Here is a 17781-nt window from a genome sequence, read left to right as displayed (position 1 = left end):
AGGAGACTGTGCACAAACACCTGTGCACAATAAGTGAGGTCTTGTAAAGAGGCAAAATGACATCCATATCCTTACATGTTAAAGTTCGTTTCAGCATTGCAATTATCTTTTGAGTTGCCATCTAGTTGCTATCTACTAACACTCCAAGATCCCTAGCGTGATCAGTTTCTTCTAGCATAATCCCACCAATATAACATGATATTGGATATCTAATCACGCAAAGTGCACGACTTTACATTTACTGACATCCATTTTCCCATGCCCACAATTCCAGCCTATTCAAATCATTCTGCAAGTACTGCATATTGGCTATTCTTGATTACTCTGCATCTTCAGCAAATAGCTATATATGTCTGTCAAATTCTTCCCAATGTCATTAATGTATAGAATGAAGTAACCCAGTGTGGTACACCACTGGTTACTTTAAATCTTGCACTCACATCCCCCATAAACAACTTTTTTGATATCTGTCAGTAGCCATTCTCTTATCCAAGCCAATATTTTACAATCTAATCCAATATTCTCCAATTTATGCACAGTCTTCCATGCTGTGTTCTGTGTCTAATTCAATGGTAACATTATAGAATGTGAGCAAGTTGCTCAAATGTGACCTTCCCTTAGTAACCCATATTGTTCATTGCAGGTAGAGATTCTCTGTTGACCCTTGAGATAATAGGTGAACAGTTAAATACTCTCTGCACCACCCTAATGCAATGGAATTACCATACATTCTTTCCACTACTGTGATATTTGCAATAATAAAATTATTGATTCTTGTGAATACATGCTTCTAATAATCATTCACCAACATTGATTATTGATGATTTATGATATTTATGGACCTTATGGGAAGGGGATGGAGGGTAGAGAGAAAGACAAAAGAACACAGAAAAGAAAATATTTTCATTAGGACAACTATTTGAAACATGGCATACTAAATTTAGAAAGTTATTAAATACTCACTTCCCATTCTGTAGGAAACGTGCTTGATTCAACTGCATGGGTCGATCTGTTATAAGAATGAAATGAAGTTAAGTTTGGTCTGGAGATTTTTTAAAAAAAATACTGTGGGATGATTTTAAAAAAATGGAATTAAACTTGCTCAAGATCATAAATAGAACTACTTATACTCAAGTTGCTAAAGTAGATACCTGTAATGTGATTAACAACTGTTATAGATCGAGTAATTTCACATTATTGTTAATAAAATACAAGATCTGATACAGAAAAAAATGAAACTGTGCCTGTATCTCTTTTTATTTAACAAACTGAGAAAATCAACTACGATCTCCTTCAAAGTAGTTCCCTTCTGAGTTGACACACAGCTACATACGATGCTGCCAACATTCAAAGCAATTCTGCAGATCATTTTCTGAAAGGCTGTTGAGGATCTCTGTCGTTTTTGCTTTCACATCTTCTAGTGACAAAAAATGGATTCCTTTGAGCACTGACTTGATCTTTGGGAAGAGACAGAAGTCACAGGGAGCCAGGTCTGGCAAATAGGGTGGGTGCTCAAGCACAATGATGTTGTGATTAGCTAAAAACTGCTTCACAGACACAGTGTTGTGGACTGGCATGTTGTCTTGGTGCAAAATCCAACCGTTTCTCCACAATTCTGGTCATTTCCTTCTCATACATTCACACAATTTCGTCAAGACTTCAAGGTAATGCTGCTGATTTACTGTCTGACCACTGAGCACCCACTCTGCCATTACAATAACCTGGATAGAAGAAAATAATCAACATTGCCTTGAACTTTGAAACTCATGCATGCTTTTTTGGTCTTGGAGATGTTGCTGACTTCCACTGCAGTGATTGTTTCCAGATCATACATAAATATTTATGTATGATCTTGGTTTCCAGATCATATATAAATATCCAAGTTTCATCAGAAGTACTTACCGAATTCAACAAATCTGGTTCATCCTTAATGTGTTGCAAAAGGTCCAAACACAGTTCCTTGCGACGTTCTTTTTGTTCATCTGACAACATTTTTGGAACCATTTTTGCACAAACCTTTTTCGTGTTCAATTCTTCTGTAAAATGTGTAGAACACTTTCCCTGTCCAAATGAACTTTCTCAGCTACAGGTCAAACACCCAACCTTCTGTCTTTTTAAATCACATCTCACACTTTTTTAATGTTTTTATCGGTAACTGCTATGCATGAGCAGCCTGGGCGATGATCATATTTCATGTTCTCTCTGCCTTCCGAAGATCGTTTGTGCCATTCAAAAATGCGTGCACAAGACATGCACTCTTCATCATAAGCCTCAGTCAATAATTGAAAAGTTTTTCCGTTGTGGATCTCTTCAATTTCACAAGAAACTTGATGTTAACTCACTGTTCACTTTTGCACTCCAACATTTTCTGACCAAGGGTAAGAAAATGTCTATAGAACATGCGTCCACTCATACTGAGTAAAGCGACGGAGTTGAGCCTTGTCTCACGGCAACAGGTTAGAACATGCTCTATAACCATCTCTTTGTCTCTCCTCTCACTCTCCGTTCCCAAGCTATAGGGTTAGTTTCTTTTTTTGTGTGTGTTGGACCTCATATAACTGTGAAACTTTCCATTATAGTTACATTATCATGGTTATTATGCTTATCTAAATGCTATACCACATGTTTGTACATACAGGGTTCTTCCAGAAAGTTGAGGCTCATCGAGGACTTCCTCCTGATCACATCATACATCTAAATACACGATCTTCATGTATCTCTTTAAAATCATTCACGGAAAATACACTCACAACATCCATTCACACATAGAAGAAAATCATGGTTCACACATACCTTCTAATTAGTTCCAGGGGGTGGATCTGAATTTTCATCCATAATCTTCCACAGGTTTAATAGCTTCAATTCAGCCATAATCTCATAAGCTATATGTTACACTGTAACATTATTAAATATTCATTGCTAATTGGAATTACACAGTGTGCCCATTAAGTAATAAGACAACAATTATTATATCAAGACAAGAACTATATTTGGAATTGTCAATTACACAGATTCAAAATAATCTCCCTCCAACTTCACATAATGTTTACATCAATTGTATACAGGTGTTTAGGGCATGGTGAAAGTCCTGAACAGGAATCCCCTCTTCAGAGTCTGGGTCACACTATGTTGGATGTCCTCAATGCTGCTGAAGGCACACTTCATCTTTGGATGAGGAAAAAGTCTGTGGGAGCAAAATCTGGCAAATAGGGAGATGTTTGATCATACAGATCGACTTTGAAGCTAGAAATTGCTTCACAGGTAGTGCACAGTGAGTGGGTGCATTGTCATGCCACAGAAATTAACTGTTGTGGAACAGTTCTTTCCTGAAACTTCACACTCGGGCATACAGATGTTGCACTACATCTAAATAATACTGACCATTCACTGTGGTGTCCTCAGGAACAAATTTGCAGAGGATAATTCCAGCAGCATCAAGAGAGAAAAAAGACTATTGTCTTGACGTGATTTTTGCAACCTGACTTTCTTCTGCCGGGGAGAAGCTTTTCGCTGCTATTCCATGCTCTGGCGTTTCGTCTTCAGACTAAACTGAAAACACCAACTTTCATCGCCAGTGACAATTCAATTCTTTGCAACAAATCATGATCTTCATCAACTGAATGGATGAAATTTTGACAACATGCAACCTGATGCTCTCTCTCTGTTCGTTGTGTCAATGCATGTGGCACAAACCTCGAACGAATTTTCCTCTTGTATAAATTTCTTTCTGAGGTTAATCTGGCCATTTCCTTACTGACACCAAGCTGTACAGCAAGTTCCCTAGTGGTTGTTCACCTGTCATGGGCAATAATTTCCCTAGCTTTCACCACATTTTCATTTATCCATGCAGAAACTAGTCATCCACAGCATGGTTCATTCTCCAGGGACTCCCTCCCCCTCCTTAAATGCTGAAAACCAGAACACCTGTGCATGGCTCAGACAGTCATCGCCATAAACTTTTTTTTATTTCTTAGTACACTTCTGTAGCAGTTTTTCCTAACTTGCAGTAAAATTTTATCACAGCTCTTTGTTCCATGATGCAAATTCTGACAAACTCCACTAACACACTTTACTTCAATGGTTGCCACACGAAAACTGTTGGGTCGCCCAATTCACAACCTGCACCTACGATTACAACACATTCCAGAGGTCAAAACTATAAACATGTTTGTTACTTTTATTCAAAGGGCTGTCCTGTAAAAAATAAACCTCATTACTTAACAGGCACACTGTGTATAGCCAAAGCAACTAAGGCTATGAGGTATTTTGAGGTAATCTATTAGCAAAAATAGATTTTACCATTTATGTATACATCTGTCAAGGTAATTAATGTTACCCAAGTTTAGCTATGCAGTATAATTTGTCACAATGTTTTCACCCTTAAGTCTATCATTATAATCTATTTACATAGGGGGAAAGTGGCACAAATCTTTCAAAATTATATAATTCAATTTGGGTTCGTTATCACACTCATTTGTCTTTCCGTCTTCCATAGTAGTGAAGTGGTAGGAAAGTTTTGGGATCAATCCATTCTAAAATATAAAGAAACTATGGGGGAAGCCTGGAAATTTCTGATACACACCTCCACAAAAATTATATTAAAGCAACTGATATTACCACAAGAAAGAACATACTAGTAGCAAAGTTATGTAGATAACTTGTGTTCTATATTTTTATACCCTCGTATGTTTTTTTTTGTGGTTATATCAGTTGCTTTAATATCATTTTGGTCTAGGTGTTTATCAGAACTTTCAAGACCCCCCCCCCGGATATAAGGGCTTTTCATAAAGTAAGTTAGATGCTTTCATGTGGTCATCGCAGGTCAACTTGGATTTTTTCAGCCAGGAAACACCTATAACTGACAGACATAGTAGACCAAATTTACTATTTTATCATAGCATCAATGCTACATCCAGTGTGCCTGTTGCATAATGACACAAAATTTGTTTAAAAATAAAGAGCAACTATAGGAAGATGAATCATTAATTTGTTCTCAATATGATCTCCCCTTAACTCAATACAGCATTGCATTGACATCATTCATCCAAATTTTTGAAACACCGCTGGTAGGCATCTAAAGGTATAGCATTCATCTTGGTGGTTAGTTACAATCTTATGGATGACTTCCTGAGTCAAACTGGTGTCTCCTTTGAATTTCTTTTTCAGTTATAAGTTATAAAACATATACCAATGCCAAATCCGGCAGGTGTTTGAGCAGTGTGGTGGATCAGGAAGCCAAAAACTGTTCCATGTTTAATGTACAATGTGCAGGCATGCTGTCATATAGCAACAGCCAGTTGTTTATTTAGTACTGTTCCCTCTCACCCACCTCATGCATTGATTCAAAAATACATTGCAAGATACTGAAGTACTGACTGCTAACTGTTTGGTTATTTGGAACAAATTCCTTAAGAACAATTCCATGAAGTTCCAAGAAAATAATCAGCATTGTTTTGACTTGAGACTTTTGCTGTTGAACTATTTGCTATCTTAGAGAAGTCAGTGATTGCCATTCTGTGCTATTATAAGATAGTAAATCTTGTCTGTAATATGTGTTTTGTTTTTGGGTTGTACTGGAATCACAATTCATTACCAGTCACAATGCTCTCTAAAATGGTGTAGCCTAAGTCAACCATTTCAACAAAATTTTCACAGCAAGCAACATAATGCTCTCTCTCTCTGCCTGCTCAGGAGTCAAAAATTTGGCACAAATTGCAAACTAATCTTTCTTTTTCCTAAATTTTCCAGGAAAATTTCATGGGCTTGCTACCTTTCTAATATTTAATTTTTGTTTAATCATGTGAGTGATGATTCAGCAATCACTGTTGAAGAGCTCATGAACTTTTTCTACATTTTCATCAGGAAGGCTGATACAGGCTTTCTGGTTGTGGAAAAATATCTTCTACTGAATTCCTACCATCTCAAAATCATGCAAACCACTCAAAACTTTGTGCACCATTTTTTTCTATTAAATTCATCTTAAAAACATTTTAAAATGCTTTTAAGGTAGATCTGCCAAGATTAAAATAAAATTTTATCAATACTTATTATTCAATTTTCAAATTTTGACACAAGGCGATAACACAGTATCACTCGAATAAGCATCTACACAGAATCAATGAAGCCACTACATAGCATATGTGCTAAAGAGCATACTCTAACAGTTAAAATGGTATTATGCACATAAAAAAAATCTGTCTTATTTAACAGGCACACTATGTATAAATAACAATTAGATATATGATATAATCACGTAATCACAAGAAAGATATTTATTTAACCAAATATTTCGGTCTGGAAATAGCAGACCATCGTCGGTGGTATTACAAGAACAGTTTAAAAAAAAAAAAAAAAAAAAATATACAAGCTAGAATACTAACAATAGATCGTTGAAATTAGAACATGCCGCGTGATGTTATATCACTAAGTATGAAACGAAATATTTTGAAGTAGAAACATGATTGAATTTGCTATAAAAAAAAAAAAAAAAAAAAAAAAAAAAAAAAAAAAAAAAAAAAAAATTAATGAGTAATCTTGATTAGGCTTTCCCAGATTTTTGATATAGATATGCAGTCATTACGATTCAGGTTGGGATGATGGAGCAAGGCCTCCACGCTTTCCTTGAACAAACGTTCGAACCTATAACGGGATCTATGTAAGAGGCGAGTTTTGGACCAAAGGATGCTGTGGTCAGTTTCAATCCCGTGTTGAGCCAAACCAGACTTTTCAGGTTTATTGTGAAGAATGGATGATTGATGTTCTTGGATTCTTTTTTCAAGAGAACGTCCAGTCTGTCCAAAGTAAGAGAGATCACAGTTGCAAGGAATTTGATAAACTCCAGGAAGAGATAAAGTTGAGCGTTTGTCTTTAGGAGAAGGAAAATGAGAAGACAATTTGTTAATAGGAGAATACGTAGCTGTTAAATCATATTTCTTCAAAATTCTTGCGATAGGTTCTGAAATACCGGAGATATAAGGAATAGGTACTCGACGTATTGAATCTTTGTTGTTTTGTGGAGGATTATAAGATGTAAGAAGACGTTGAATACTTTTTTCAGAAAAGCCATTGAGTTTCATGTGTTGCTGGATAGTAGAAAGTTCTTTCTGTAGATAATCAAAAGTAGAACAATTAGTTTTGGCTCTTTTGATGAGACATTTTATAATTCCTGTTTTTTGACATGGATGATGGGCTGATTCTTTCAGAATATAACGACCTGTGAATGTTGGTTTCCTGTATACTGTAGTTGTAAGAATATTTGAAGATGATCGGATGAGGAGAACGTCTAAAAAAGATAACTGGTTGTTTTCTTCTAATTCCATAGTAAACTTTATGCGATGATGTAAGGAATTAATACTGTTTAAAAAGGAAGATAAAGTGTTTTTACTGTGAGGCCAAATAGCAAATATGTCATCTATATATCTTACCCAAAAAGATGGTAGAGGGAAACTAGATGTGAAGAGGACTTTTTCTAAATGTTCTAAATAAAAGTTGGCTAAAGCTGGAGAAAGAGGACTTCCCATGGCTGTTCCTTCTACTTGGCTATAAAATTTGTTTTGACATATGAAATAACCAGAATGTATAACGAAATCGAATAGTTTTATAATATCTTGAGGAAAGATGTCAGCAAGTAGTTTTAAAGTTTCCTTAAGAGGTACATTGGTGTATAAAGATTCTATATCAAAACTAACCATAAGATCTGTAGGTTGTAAGGAGACATCTTTTAATTTTTCTAAGAAATCTGAGGAGTTTTTTAAAAAAGAACTCGAGTTGCCAATGTAAGATTTCAGTAATTTAGCTAGATATTTGGCTATACGGTAAGTAGGAGAATCAATGCAATCTACTATTGGACGAAGAGGATAGTCAATCTTATGGATTTTTGGAAGGCCATAAAATCTAGGAGGTCTTGCAAAATGAGTTTTAAGTCTTTCAATTGTGTCTTTATCCAAACTGATGACTTCATCAAGGAGAGAATTTAATTTCTTTAGTTGTCTGTTGGTTGGATTATAATCAATTTCTTGATATGTGGAGCGATCTCGAAGCAAAAGAGAAAGTTTTCTTCTGTAATTTACTGAGTCCATAACTACTGTTGCTTTTCCCTTGTCAGCTTTAGTGATAATGAGGTGATTATTTTTTCTCAAGGACTGTAAAGATTTCATTTCAGAAGGAGATATGTTAGAAGGAGGAAGTTTAGCCTTAAGTAGAGAAGAAGCGACTTCTAGGCGAAGAGCATTAGCTTTATCGCTGGTTAGATGATTAAGATTCCTTTCAATGTTAACTAGGAAATCTAGATATGGTATTTTATTTGGAACAATAGAAAAATCATGTCCTTTTGAAAGGATGAGGGTTTCGCTTTTAGTCAAAGGACGTCCGGATATATTTACAATCCAATTATCTGGAGTTATGAATGGCTTGGATTGTTTAGACGAAAGAGCCTCATATTTACGGTTAAGATGTTGACTTAGTTTATTATAAGCACGTTGAGTAGAACGTTTAGCTACATTTAGAACTATGTGAGAAAGATGTGGATCCAAATTTGTGGATATATAGGTGCGTAAATCAGAAGTCTGATGACTGTGAATAGCAAGATCACGTTTAGCAGCTTTAAGTTGATTACGGATTAGAGATAAACTTGTGTTCCGGTAAATATTATGAGCTCCAGGAGATTTTATTGTTTCTTTAATCTTAGCGAAATTGGGAATAATCTTGTTGTCGCGGCACTTTTTTAAGAAATTAATCTTTGCTCGTAACCTACCTTGTATAACTGAAAGTTTTCCTAATTTACCAGTTATTTTGGTAGCATTTTCCCCGTGAAGGATAAGAATTTGTTGTTTTACGTGATTATATCATTCAGTCTTATGTCGCAAGTATCCTTAAAACAACAACAATTAGATATGTGAATTAACAATTACTTGGCCATAAAATTATTCCCCCCCCCATCCCTGTCATAACCTGCCTATTTCCATTTAATTCTCTCGATACAAAGTGTTATTGTGTCAATGACACCAGTGTTTTTCTAATCTATACATTTTTTTTCTTCTATTTTTATTGCAATGCTCCCTATTGTATTCTCCTTTCTTTGTGATATCCTAAGTTTTGGCCTCCAGACCTTGTAGTTAGTAACCATAATCCATATGGAGGGAGCAGAAGTTTTGGCCTAAAAGGCTAATGAAAGTAATATATGGCCCCTTCCAGCCAAGCCAACACTACCAAATCTCAGTGTGGCCCTTTTCCACAAATGAGACTCTGGCAAACCTTGTTAATTGTCTTGCTACTGTGAAAGTATCATCCCTAGATGGTGGAAATGCCAATTAGATCTCTAGGTAATAAATGACTTATTGCCTTGTGAAACACTACCAATCTTGCTTATTGACCTGAAGTTTGAATACCAGAGTAAGGTTTCTGTTTTCATCCCCCCCCCATTCCTCACAAATAATGTGTGTGACACCATTCATGTGTAATGTAGTATGTAGTGGTTCCATTTCCTTCCTTATTCAAGGATAGAGCAATAAAGCAATTCCACAGGCTGGCCACCAAATAGTATATGGGACAAAGGATCATATCACATAAAGGTGTATAAGAATCAGGAGACCTTCCAAGTAGCTAGCAAACATTCTTCCTTCCATTTACCCTGACCAGTTCATGGATAGGGAGAGTATATGTATAATGGAGATTAGATTCCCTCCATACTGGGTCACATATTCACATGTCTTTAACCTCCCACTGCATAATTCTACTCTTTCTTTAACTCTTCTTTCCTACTAAACATGAAAGATAACATAAAGAAATACAGTTATTCTGTAGACCATAAAAACATAAAATAATAAAAATCCAACCAAAGCATCAATAATACAAAAAAGCTTTTATATTCACTTCATCCATATCTGTAGCCTTAATACAAATATAACTGGCCGCTAAGTGTTATACATCGGTCATCATGTAGGCTGCGACAAGATAAGTAAATTATATAGTTAATGTGTGACGATATTATCTGAGTTGTAGACTGAGTGTTGTTATGAAATATTTGAGTGTAGAATAAGGTGTCTGGTTAAATTTCTTAGGTAGTATTACTTTAAATTCATTGTTTCTTGTTAGTGCTCTGGTAAAAAATGGTGGTTGAAATGTAGATCATTGTGTAGGTTGGCACAAAAGACAAGTAAAGTGAATGGTGTGGATTTTTCAAAAATGGTATGGTACTAGGAATGTAGTATGTATCCATGGGATGATGTGGAGAGGCTGAATAAGAGAAAGGAGCAAGTGTGGGTATGCAGGAAATGTGATAATCTGAAGGACCACAAGGCTTGTTTAAATATGAGTAGGGAACTTGGTGTCGTAACTGAAACAGTTGTTGAGGAAGACTGTGCAGTTAAAGCATATGGAAATGATAGCAAGGAAATGAATTTGATCGATGATAAAGCATACAATAATGACACTGAAAGATCTCTGAATGAAAAAAAAGTGGCAAGTGGAGCTTGGGGGGGGGGGGGCAAAAGCTTGTGCAACTGATGATCATATAGCAAGAGAGAATGATTGCAAAAAAATGATGCAAGATTTAAAAGCTGAGTTGATGAAAATCAGGCAAGAGATGAAGTGGATGCAGACTGAAATGAAGAAAATTGTAGATATGTATGGAAGAGTGAAGAAAACAGAAAAATATGATGTTGGTATGAAAGACTTGTAAATGACGTTGTATGGGATTCGATTATTAGATGTGTGTTAAAAAGAGAAGATGAGCAAGGTTTGTTTTCTGAGAGGTAAAAGAATAGAGTGATTGAGGCATAGATATGAGGAGTAAGCAAGCAAAAGAGTTGGTAGTGGTAATAAGAACAAATGACTTCATGGGGAACAGGGGTAATGTAAGAGTGGTTATCAGGTGGTTGTTGAGAAGGATAAAAGATAATAGTGTAATAGAAATGGTAGTCGGTGTGTTGCTCAAGTATAACAGTAATGAGATGATGCAAAGAGCAAAGATTATGAATGATATGTTAGCTGAAATGTATGAAGGGAAAGGAGTGCAGCTTGTTAATGTCTGGAATGAGTTTGAAGGACAAACTGAACTGTGTAAGGGTGATGGACTTCATTTGAATGGTGTTGGTGTAAGTCATTTCGAGAGAGAGACTGCTGCTGGAAGTGAGAGTAATGAGCACAAAAAATAAATCTGAGCAAGTAAGAAGTGATGTGGAAGAGCAAAGAGTAAGGAAGGAGGTAGTGAAGTGGTGCTTATAAACGGAGAAGTGGATATGATTGTATAGAATGAGAGAAGAGGTATGCAAGACAAATAGGGAGACTTAGGGCAGGAACACAGCACGAGAAAGGTCAATGCTCAAAGAGGAAGTGAATGCGTATGTAAACAAGAAATGAATGGAATAGCAGTTGAATTTGAAGGTTGTGGGATAGGTAAGGAGAAAAAAAAAAGTTTGAGGAAGGTATTGAGAAGTCACATCTAATAAGTGGTATCAGTGAAAGTTGTTATAGATTTAGGAATGAGCTGTTATGTTTGTATACAAGTGAAATGAAATGGTTGCATTGATTGAGTTCGTTCACCCAAATATTGTTGGAATAAGTTTAACATGGTTGAAGGAGGATGACATCCTGACAGGAATAGAGAGGAAAAGGCATGATGTTTTTCATGAATATAGAAAGGGTGAAAAAAGGAGGTAAAGTGCTATTGATGACAGAAAAGGAACCATGTCCATACAAGGCAGAGATGCAAGGAAGAAATAGTGGCAGTGGTTTTAAGGCAGTATGGTGTCAGATATAGGTGAATACAATGAAATGCTATTCACCTATGCAGATGTTACTATAGACCTGGTAATGTGGAGGATAGTGATAATGAAATGTGTAAGCAAATTAGCAAGCAAATAGGAAAAGAGTAATCATTATGAGTGCTTTTAATCAATGCAATATAGACTGAGATGATGAGATAGCAACTGGACTTAAAGAAAATGAATTTCTTGAGTTTTTGAGGGACAACTGCCCCAGAATGTGACAGAGGGCACGTCAGGATTGAGAGTCTTGGATCTGATCATCTCATCAGAGGATGTCATCATAAATGAAGTGTCAAATCTGCCTCTAGTTGGTGATAGTAGCCATAAAATGATTACCTGGGTGGTTGCCAGCCATGTGAGAACTTCTGTGAAGAAAGGGTACATGTGGAACTGGAGGGGGGGCTGGTGATTATGAGAAGCTCATGAGACAGCTTGCAGTCATATCATGAATTTGAGGAATTGGATAGAAAGGAGATCAATGTTTCTTGAGTGCTATTCAAGAACAATCTAGTAGAAGCAATGTCTAATTGTCTTCCCAGAAACAGAAGGTTAAATAAGGTAGGTGTGAAATGAAAGAACATAGAGATTAAGCATGCATAATACAGAGAAAGAAGGCATTATGGAGCAAAATAAGATGAGTGGTAATAATCAGTTCTATGAGGAGTATAAAGAATAAAGACAAGGAGGGTGACTCAGTTGGTAAGGGTAGGAAAAATGCAGTATGAGCAGCAGTTAGATAATGAAGGAAAAAAAAAAAAGAAAAGAATTATGATAGGATGGCATAAGGATAACTTCTGCATAGGACATAGCTGAGATATTTAATGAGCAGTTGAGAGCAGTGGATGATAAGGAGGAGAGATTGACTGAGTGAGCAAAAGGTATATGACTAAGCAAATGTGATGCTAATAAGGTTTGGATAACATGGATTTGTTAAAGGGAGGTCATGTTTTAGTATTCTATTTACTTATTACATTAAGGTGACTGCAGCATTGGACAAGGTAGATGAATACACAGTAGTAGACTGAGATTTTACAAAGGCTTTTGATAGATTACCACATAGGTTGATAATCAAACTAGAGTGGATGGGATTGGATATTAGACTAGTGCATTGGATTGTAGATTGGCTGTCTGATATGTATTAAACAAGTTGTGAATGGGGGAGCAATATCCCAGAAGAGGAAAGTCATTAGTGGTGTCTCAGGGGTCTGTTTTAGGACCACTGATATTTAACCTGTATGTTAATGATATTGGAGAAGATCTGAATGGGGATTTTCAATTGTTTGCAGATGATGCAAAGTTGGGAAAAATTATGAAGAGCAGAGCAGATTTTGTGGCCTTACGAAGATGGTCTGAAAAGTTCTTGGCTTAACAATGAAAAAAAATTTATAATTTAAAAATTATTTTTATTTTTAAACATAATCTCCTTTAAGACTAATACATTTATTCCAGCAATGCTCCAGCAACATTATCCCGTCCCTGTAGTGGTTCTCAGTAAGATCTGCAAATTACCTCTCTACAGCTGCAATCACCTCATCACCTCTTAATTCGAAGAAAAACACTGACCAGCGAGGAAGAGTTTTAGTTTTTGGGAAGAGACTGAAGTCAGGGAGCCAAATCTGGGGAATAGGGTGAATGCTCCAACAATTCATAGTGAGATCCCTTAATTTTCCAATTGCCAAGACACTTTTTGTGGGCAGGTGCATTGTCCTATGAAAGATGATTTTTTTCTTCTGAAAATGGGTTTTTTCACGAATTTTTTTGACACTTTTGTGGGCAGGTGCATTGTCCTATGAAAGATGATTTTTTCCTTCTGAAAATTGAATCTTTTCTCCTGAATTTTTTCGTTTAGTCTGGTTAAAAGATCAGAATAATATTCCCCAGTTTTTGGTTTACTCTTTTCAAGATAATTAATAAACAAAATGCTAAAGCATCCCAAAACTCCAATGCCGTGACCTTTCCTGCTGATGGAACCGACTGTCTTCTGTCCACTGTTTTGACAGCTGTCTGAATTCTGGTGTGTAATGGTGAATCCAAGTCTCATCCATAGTAATAAATCGATGCACAAAATCAGTTTTTTTCTTGTTAAAATACTCCAAGCACTGTTCAGAGATTTTCATGTGAATGCATTTTTGATCTACTGTGAGCAAGCATGACACCCATCTTGCGCAAAGCTTTTTCATTTAGAATTCTTCATGCAAAATATATCCTACACGTTCTTTTGAAATGCCTATAGTCACAGCAATTTCACGCACTTTGACTCGATGGTCATCCAATACCATATTGTGCACTTGATCAATGTTGTGCACTTTGGCGTGATTAAAGTTCCAGCGGCATATTATATTAGCGGGGTTATGCTACAAGAAACTGAAGAGGCACGGGATCTTGGTGGATAATCAACTCAGAAGATAATAGCGATGTTGAGGCAAACCTTGACATGTAAGGATAAGGAAGTCATTTTGCCTCTTTATAACGCTTTGATAAGACCACACCTGGATTATTGTGCGCAGATTTGGACTCCTAGGTTCAAGGAGATAAAGAAGCTGTGGAAAGGGCAAAGAAGGATACAAAGATTATATCTGGATTATGGGATTTAGATTATGAGGAGAGTTTGCGAGTATGTGGATTGCGGACTCTCTTTCTCCTGTTAACCAGAGTCCGCAATCCAGACTCTGGTTAACAGGAGAAGGAAGAGTGATACGATAGAGGTCTATAAACTTTTGAATGGGTGTTATAGCATTTCAAGTGATGAAATTTTTCATTATATGGAAGGCAGGGAGAGAACACGGGGGGCATCCATGGAAGTTAAAGTTGTTAACAGTCAAGAAAGGGACAAGAGCTAGATTTCTCTCTTAGAGAGCAGTGAGTGAGTGGAATAATTTGCCCTTAGAAGTAGTGAGTGCATCTAGTGTAAATGAATTTAAGGGAAGGTATGATAGCTGGTTTGGGTGATTTATAGACTCCCTCGATGAGTTCTTGACTCCCTGGAGGGCTCAGATAATAATAATAATAATTTTTGTTGTTGTTACACTTTTTGGACGTCCTTCACGTGGATCATCTTCAAGGCTGGTACGGCCATGTTTAAACTTGGCAGCTCATTTCTTAATTGTTGAAAATGAAGAAGAAGAGTGCCCCTAAACTTTTATGAACTATGAATGAATTTCTTTTGCTGTTAAAACTTCTTTTACAAAGAATTTTATAACTGCACAATACTCAATTTTATCCATTTCAAGGGATACACAGACAACACTTTGGCTTCCGACAGCTGTATAAAAAAAAAAAAAAAAAAAAAAAAAAAAAACTACTTGATAGAATGACTTGCAATTTCACATCGATGCTTATGACATTTGTATCAACTTAAAAAAAATAAAAAATCGCGCCAATAGTGTTGCCATCTATGGTCAAGGCCAAGAACTTTTCAGACCATCCTCATATAAGACGTGAATAGACTGAGTGAGCGGGCGTTGGAGTGGGGATGCCTGTTCACACTGCGAAGTGCAAGGTTTTAAAATTTGAAAACAAAGATGGGATTGTAGAATTTTACACTTGGTGGTGATACATTGTTGGAGGTGGAGATAAGTGATCTACAATTTCGAGGACAACAATGAATTCTGGCAATTGTCACGTAATTTTCAAAAGGATGAAGAGGCCCTTTATAATAAGGTAGCTTCTGGTCTCTGGAATGTTGATAAGATGCAAGTCTAGCAGACAGGTGGAAGAGGGGGTAATATGAAAGATAGTAAGGGGTTGTGACAGGATTATGTTGAAGAGATTTTCATAAAATGGTGCAGGAGGGGGGGGGGGGAAGACCAAGCAGTCATCTCTGGAAGTTATATAAGGAGGGTGTGAATGCACTGCCTAAGTGGGTGATGTCGGCAGAGAATTTGAATGTATTTAAGTCATGGTATGATGAGCTGTATGTATAACAAAGAGATGAGAGGCCTCCCACAATGAGTCCTTATCTCCCTGGGTGGGTCTTGGGATAATACTACTACTAATAATAAATGATGTACACCATCATTTACAGTCATCATCCAAATTCAACCTGATATTCGTAACAGAACTTTAACTATTATCTTCCTTACCCATCTGAATTGCACTTTATAATTCTTTCTGTCATAGGTGGTACATGTGCATTTATCAGATCTGGCAACCTACATGAGAGAATGACAAAGCTAGAATCACTCTCTTTTTAATCTGTTCACAAATTCCTTACCAGTATTTGTAATATTCATCTGTCTTTATCAATCGTGAAATTCAGACAACTAATCCAACTGTTGCAACTCAATGCAGCTTGACTTTCTGCTGCACACACCAAATAATGAGGTCATCTTCCTTGAAGATTTCAATATCCACAATTCAAACTGGTTTTCCTTCTATTGCACTGATGATCAAGTGGGAAAGGATATTACTGATGGATTTGCATTTAGAAATGACAATGTAAATTGTCCAACTACTACTGGAATATGTTTTCAACTGAAAGTGAGTTAGCTGGTTTTATAGGATTGAGAGAATTTTCTCCCATAAACTCATTCACCTGCAAAACAGGCAAATCAGCTGAGGGGTATATGCAATTAACAGACATAATATACTAGCCTCATAGTCTTAGTTGCTATGGTTTTTAATACCAATTAAACCAAACCAGAATACCAAATAAATCTCATCATCCTGTCAACACTTGACCTTTTCTTTACCAATTTTATTTCCAAATGCTTCAAAATTTCACATAATATTACTGGTAGAGCACTTGGTCATTTATTTTTCCTTCTTTTTTGGAAGAAAGAAGATGTTGAAATTAGTTGAAGGAAATGTTCATTCTTTAACTTTTTGATTTTTGTACAAACTTAATCCAAACTTCTCTTATTAATAGTTTACTCATGATAAATAAATTAGTATCTTCTGCATAGCTCCAGTTTCACTGATCAAACTAAAAACATCATGAGGTATTTTCTGTTGGTGATGACCAAAGTTAAGATGGGTATCTTTCTTAACTTTGGAGATGTCATCAAGCTTGTGCGAGAGGTGGGATTGGATGATATTACAGCTGAAAATGTGACAGAAGTCTTAGAGACCCACGATAAACCACTTTCCAATGAAGACTTAAAAGAATTAGCCGAACAATTAAGTCAACATCCAAAGGAGGAAAAAGAAAATGAAGAACGTCCTCTGAGAGATATAAAAAGGGGCCGATTTACAGTGTAACCTTGCAAGCATAGAGACATTGACTGATGAACTCTGCGAAATGGACCACGATTGAGAACAGAGTGCGAACGTAAAAAGGAGTGTAATCGCATCTATTCGACCTTACACTGAACTCCTTAAAGAAAGTAAAAGAAAACACAGGCAGATAAACACTGGATACTTTTTTCAAAAAAAAAAAAAAAAAAAAATGCAGGTGATCCAAAACCAGGAACTTCAACATAGAAATATGTAATATCTTTTCGAAGTTTCATATTTTTTGCATATAATTTTATTTTAACAAATGTATAAGTATGTATTATCAAAGCTTTAAATATAATAATGTTACACATACATCATGTGTATATTTTTTGACTGTGCGGAACATAACTTTGTACCTCCCATTAAAATTGGGTTCGTTTTAAGCCCGTTTTTTCAGGAACGGAAGTGAGGAGTAAACCGAGGGCTGCCTGTACTTGTTTTAATCCTTTATCCAAGTGTAAGCAAACAAAGTTTGCACCTGAAGCATTTTCAGGACTGGAGAAACTCATGGTAAAGGGGGTATGACTTCACATCACTTGCCTTAGTATCCCATAATGCAAAGGACACCTCCTTGCGGACATGTATAATGCTATGAATTATGCGACTTCTGCATTACTTCAACCTTGGTATCACCTCTGGGTCTGCCTCTCACTGATGAGACCTCAATAAATGTCGAAACAGTGGGTAGTGACCCTTCCCATAATACATATTATACAAGTCCGCAAGGAGATGTGCTTTCCATTATGGGATACTAAGGCAAGTGATGCGAAGTCATACCTCCTTTACCAGGAGTTGCCCC

The 17781-nt window shown here is 36.3% G+C and overlaps 1 protein-coding gene across 1 annotated transcript in view; it reads right to left on the bottom strand.

Annotated features, from left to right (window-relative positions):
• sl (small wing phospholipase C gamma 1) overlaps positions 1-17781 on the bottom strand; it is a 546737-nt gene that overhangs the window by 83179 nt on the left and 445777 nt on the right. The window contains exon 26 of the mRNA XM_090398565.1: positions 964-1009. Within this exon, the coding sequence (XP_090254691.1) occupies positions 964-1009 (46 nt within the window). The remainder of the gene's footprint in view (positions 1-963; positions 1010-17781) is intronic.

The sequence above is a fragment of the Typopeltis vanoorti genome, chromosome 9 (genome assembly GCF_054136105.1).
Source record: "Typopeltis vanoorti isolate ZY-2024b chromosome 9, IOZ_Tvanoo_1.0, whole genome shotgun sequence".
NCBI classification, from domain to species: Eukaryota; Metazoa; Arthropoda; class Arachnida; order Uropygi; family Thelyphonidae; genus Typopeltis; species Typopeltis vanoorti.
The sequence above is the reverse complement of the archived record's forward strand: the minus strand, read 5'-3'. Positions and strand labels throughout refer to the sequence as shown.